The 5,029-nt window shown below is 40.7% G+C and overlaps 1 protein-coding gene across 1 annotated transcript; it reads right to left on the bottom strand.

Moving 5' to 3' along the window:
- Nucleotides 1-497: 497 nt before the first annotated feature.
- s1pr3b (sphingosine-1-phosphate receptor 3b) lies at nt 498-4,423 on the bottom strand. Its single transcript, XM_079586770.1, has 2 exons — nt 4,210-4,423; nt 498-1,766 (listed from the first exon to the last, which is right to left on the bottom strand). The coding sequence occupies exon 2, from the start codon at nt 1,669-1,671 to the stop codon at nt 646-648; it is 1,026 nt and encodes a 341-aa protein (XP_079442896.1). The 5' UTR covers nt 1,672-1,766; nt 4,210-4,423; the 3' UTR covers nt 498-645.
- Nucleotides 4,424-5,029: the final 606 nt, after the last annotated feature.

The following is a 5,029-nucleotide window of genomic DNA, read 5'->3' as shown; positions in this document are numbered from 1 at the left end:
TGATTAGCATTACCAAACATGGACGTTTTATTATTATTTTAATTTAATACTGTGAAGCTGCTTTGATACAATCTGTATTGTGAAAAGCGCTATACAAATATTCTTGACTTGACTTGACTTGAGGAGATTATTTAAATGAATCACGCAAGGTGATTTACTAAAGTTTGTGCTCGTCAATTTACTGGTATTTGCGCCTTTATTTACGACCAATAAAAGCGTGTCATTAACCAGACGCTCATTAGTGCTGCTCTCAAAAATGCTGGGTTGTTTCAACACAATTTTGGGTCAAATATGGACAAACCCAGCCGTTGGGTTAAATTTTGCAATTACATTTTTACATTTTAATGTTTGGGTTTGTCCATATTTGACCCAAAATTGGGTTGAAACAACCCAGCATTTTTTAGAGAGTAGATTGCGTTGGTCATTATCCGGCTATATGGACTTGCGCTCTCACGCTAACTTGCCCTGTTCAGTAAATCTGGCCCTACGTGCTTTAACTAGGATGTCCTGTTGTTTTTAGCGATACTATAAGGATCGCAAGTGCCCATAACTTCACATATCTTTGTGAAATAAATATGTAAATGTGACAAGCCTGTGCTGCAGTATTTGGCCTCCAGGTCTCCGCAACAGTCACGTGACTGAAAACTATGACTTGGCGTCTGGGTTTTCTTGTTCAGCCGCGCGTGGGCAGTTGGAGCTGGATTTGCTCCTGCTCGGGTCCGTGTTCTGCTTACACCCCACGATGCCGTCCCGCACCAAACACCCGCATACGAGCTTGTAAAACGCCCTTCGCATTTCCCTGCTGGCCAGCGTGTAGATGACGGGATTCATGGCGGAGTTCACGACGGCCAGGGCGATGAACCAGTCGGCTTTGAGCAGGACCGGGCAGCTTCTGGGCCCGCAGGCCACGTCGACGAGGAGGAGCACGAAGATGGGCGCCCAGCAGGCGATGAAGACGCCCACCACGATGCTGACGGTGCGCAGGAGGGCCATGGAGCGCTCGCAGTTGCTGTGTTTGGTCACTTTACGGCTGCTGCTCTTCACGAGGATGTATATGCGGGCGTAGAGGACGGAGATGGCCAGCAGGAGAGAGATGAAGATGGTGATGCAGAACGCCACGTAGCTCTTGCTGTAGAGAGGTAAGATGGTGGAGCAGCGAGGAAGATCACCCAGACAGTTCCAGCCCAAAATGGGCAGAGCTCCCAGTGTGATGCCGATCAGCCAACACGTGCCTATTAGCAGAAACACACGGTACTTTTTGTTTGCATCATAAGGCCTCATTTTAATCATAGTGAGATGCCGCTCGATCGCAATCGCCAACAGGCTGAAGATAGAAGCGCCTAGAGCCACGAACATACTTCCTTCACGGACTAACCACTCGGCTGGAGACAAGTGTAACGTCCGCTGTCCTGACATCAACAAGTTTACTATGTAGACAACACCGGCCAATAAGTCACATAACGCCAGGTTGGCAATAAAAAAGTACATCCGGTTGTGAAATTTGTGGTTTTTCAAAATCGCCAACAGCACTATTAAGTTCTCCAAGACGATGAAGCTGCAGATGACCAGAAACACCACCGTTTTGGGGTCCATCGGGGCCCCTTGGGTTTCATTGCGATTGTCTAGTTTCCCAGTGTAATTGTAATGCAGGAAAATGTGTTGATTAATCATGGCAGCGCCTCCAGCAGATGAGGATAATCATGAGAATCAAGTGTGTTGACTGTGCTCTTCACCCCCGTACTGTCCTGTCGGTGGCACACATCTCCCTGTGGAGTGAACCAGATGTGCTTTAAACTCAGCTTGAAACATTAAAACATTGTCATCACTCGCCCTCATGTCGTTAAACCCCTTTGAAACACAAATGAAGATCTTTTTGATGGAATCTGGGAGCTTTCTGTCCCTCCATTTGTAACCCCTCCACCCGGGTCCTTCTCAACCCGCTCCGTGCTGGTCTCGAACCTGGGTCTCCGGCATGAGAGTCAGGCGCTCTAACAAGGAGGCTAAAGACTGCAGCCACTAGCGTCTGTCGCTAGAGCGCCTATTGAGATCAGAGGAGTGAGGTTTACTCGCACAGCGACTACTAGCTGGCCTCCGTTACACATTGACAGTCTACGCAACTACCACTTTGACGCTTCGAAAAGTTCATAAAGAGATTGTAAAACTAATCCGAATCGCTTTATATGATGAACAGATTGAATTTAGGATTAGTTTTGCAATCTCTTGATGAACTTTTCAAAGCGTCAAAGTGGTAGTTGCGTAGACTGTCAATGGAGGAACAGAAAGCTCTCAGATCTCATTGAAATATCTTCATTTGTGTATCCCTTTAATGTGAATTATTCCTTGTAGGCTCATTCTATGATGACAATAAAAAATTAAAGGAGAACTCCGGTGCAAAATGAACCTTTGGTCTAATTACACATTGTTACCTAGTCAACCGTTATCTGATATTTGTTTTCATGAATATCGAATGTAAATAGTTTTATCTCTAAAAACAGTTTAGCCTATAACGCTAGTATAACGCTAGTATATGGGGCATGGAGTAATGACAAATAAAAATCACTTGTTAATACCACTAACAAGGCTCAAAATAGCCCCACACTAACACGGCAGCATAATGAGGGTCCCTACCTTCAAACCGAAGCATTGAGAACTTTGACAGTGTCCAGACAGTTTAATAAGAAGATATTTTATACATACAGTCAACTTCACGTATATAAGCAGAAAAACAGTCTCTATCAATCGATCTACAAACCACCGATCCAAATGCGCTGAACTGTGTAGAATCATATGGTCCAGCGCATTTAGATCGGTGGTTCGTAGATCGATTGATAGAGTCTGTTTTTCAAAGATGGATTCTGCTTATATACGTGAAGTTGACTGTATGTATAAAATATCTTCTTATTAAACTGTCTGGACACTGTCAAAGTTCTCAATGCTTCGGTTTGCATGTATGGACCCTCATTATGCTACCGTGTTAGTGTGGGGCTATTTTGAGCCTTGTTAGTGGTATTAACAAGCGATTTGTATTTGTCATTACTCCATGCCCCATATACTAGCGTTATACTAGCGTTATAGGCTAAACTGTTTTTAGAGATAAAACTATTTACATTCGATAATCATGAAAACAAATCTCAGATAACGGTTGACTAGGTAACAATGTGTAATTAGACCAAAGGTTCATTTTGCACTGGAGTTCTCCTTTAAGATGACTATCAAGCATAATATTGTAGCTGTACAAAAAGTATGGTGGCAAAACTCGGATATACTGTATAAATGCTTAATGATTATAGAAATGTACCACTGCCTTACTTCAATGTATACCGTTCAAGTTTGGACTGTATTTTTCTGTTTTTGAAAGAAGTCTTTTCTGCTCACCAAAGCTGCAGTTATTTGATCAAAAATACAATAAAAACAGTAATATGGTGAAATATTATTCCAATTTAAAATAACTTTTCTATTGTTGTATATTTTATCATTTCATTTATCTCTGTGATCAAAGCTGAATTTTCAGCATCATTACTCCAGTCTTTAGTGTCACATGATCCTTCAGAAATCATTCTGATATCAGGATTTGTGCTCAAATCAAACATTTCTTATTATAAAAATGCTGCAGCATATTTTTGTGGAAACCGTGAAACTTCAAACAGCAATAATTTGATATCTTTTGTAAAAAAAAAAATGTCTTTACTGTCACTCTTGACGTGTTCTTTTTTAATTAAAGTATTAATTTCTTCTTACTGACCCCAAACTTTTGAACGGTATCATATTTAAAATAAAACAATGTACTGTAGAAAGTCACATATAGTAGCTGGTTTACTGGTCATTAGCTGGTGCAGCAGGTTATGGTGTGTGTGGTTCACCAGCTATCATGATCCAAGCTCCATAACACATCAACCACCATAAGCGGAATTTTCCAACAGGCTACTTTTTATTATTGTAATATAACATGTATTGCATGCACATATACCATTTAATATCATAATATGATCCAGAATTATTCTATACAGATAACTTTTTGTCGTTTGCATTGAGCTGGTGTACATGACCATTGCAGATTGAATAATAATAATAATAATAATGACATTTTTAAAAGAGCTGCTGTTCAGCATAACAAAATAAATTCCCCAAAAGTTGTTTAAATGTCTTTCAGAGATGCAACTGACAGTAGTTTAAGACGAGTTTGATCCTGTCTTTGAGTAGCCTACTCACCATCAGATATCACGAACCGCAGAGTTTCTTCACTGAGACCTATCCGTGTCTTGTTTTGTTATATTTCCATCTTTAATCATCATGTTCTGTTGTGCAGAAGTTCAGAGCTCAGTAAAGTGACTGCGCGCGTGCACGTCGAGATCACTGACTGCGCGTAATGGAAGAAAGTCCTTTATCACAACCGCATGTCTGCTGCGCTTTTCCTGCGGTGTGTGTGTGTGGGTGTGTGTGACGGACAGTCCAGCCTATGACACACACACACCTCCACACACTCCACAAGAGGAGAGCCTTTCTGATATAGGAAACAGTATGTATTCTTCTAGTATTCTAGCATTTCCTCTTAAAAAAACTTTAATTGCTGAAGAAGGGAATAAACAAAAAGGCCTATCTTTAAAATAATGAACAGTTTTTAAGAATACATTTATTTATTTATTTTTGCTTATTTTTTTTAGGCTATAGCCTACTTTCAAAACTGTCACGTACCGCTAGCGGGACACTTGGCGCTCTTTTTATTTATCACTTTTTTTCTAACCATCATAAATTATGTATCATTCGAAAGCTTATGAACTAAAAATTCGTCCTGCGAAAAACCATTTTAAATTGGTTGCATTCATGGTTCGAAATGAGGGGGGTCTGGGGGGGTCCCGGACCCTCCATAAGTCATTAGGGACCCCCCATAATAATTTATTTTTGGATTTTGGGGGGTCCCCGACAAGTATATTTTAACATTAAAAATTAGTGTGAAAATTATAGGTCTTTAGTGACGTTTTATATTTATAACAGTAATTTATTTATTTTCTAGCGTGAGGCAGCAATCAGG

Source organism: Phoxinus phoxinus (assembly GCF_949152265.1).
Source record: "Phoxinus phoxinus genome assembly, chromosome: 17".
Lineage (NCBI taxonomy): Eukaryota > Metazoa > Chordata > Actinopteri > Cypriniformes > Leuciscidae > Phoxinus > Phoxinus phoxinus.
The sequence above is the reverse complement of the archived record's forward strand: the minus strand, read 5'-3'. Positions and strand labels throughout refer to the sequence as shown.

Excerpts from the sequence above, each read along its gene's own strand:
- s1pr3b (XM_079586770.1), bottom strand. The coding sequence starts at position 1,671 with ATGATTAATCAACACATTTTCCTGCATTACAATTACACTGGGAAACTA.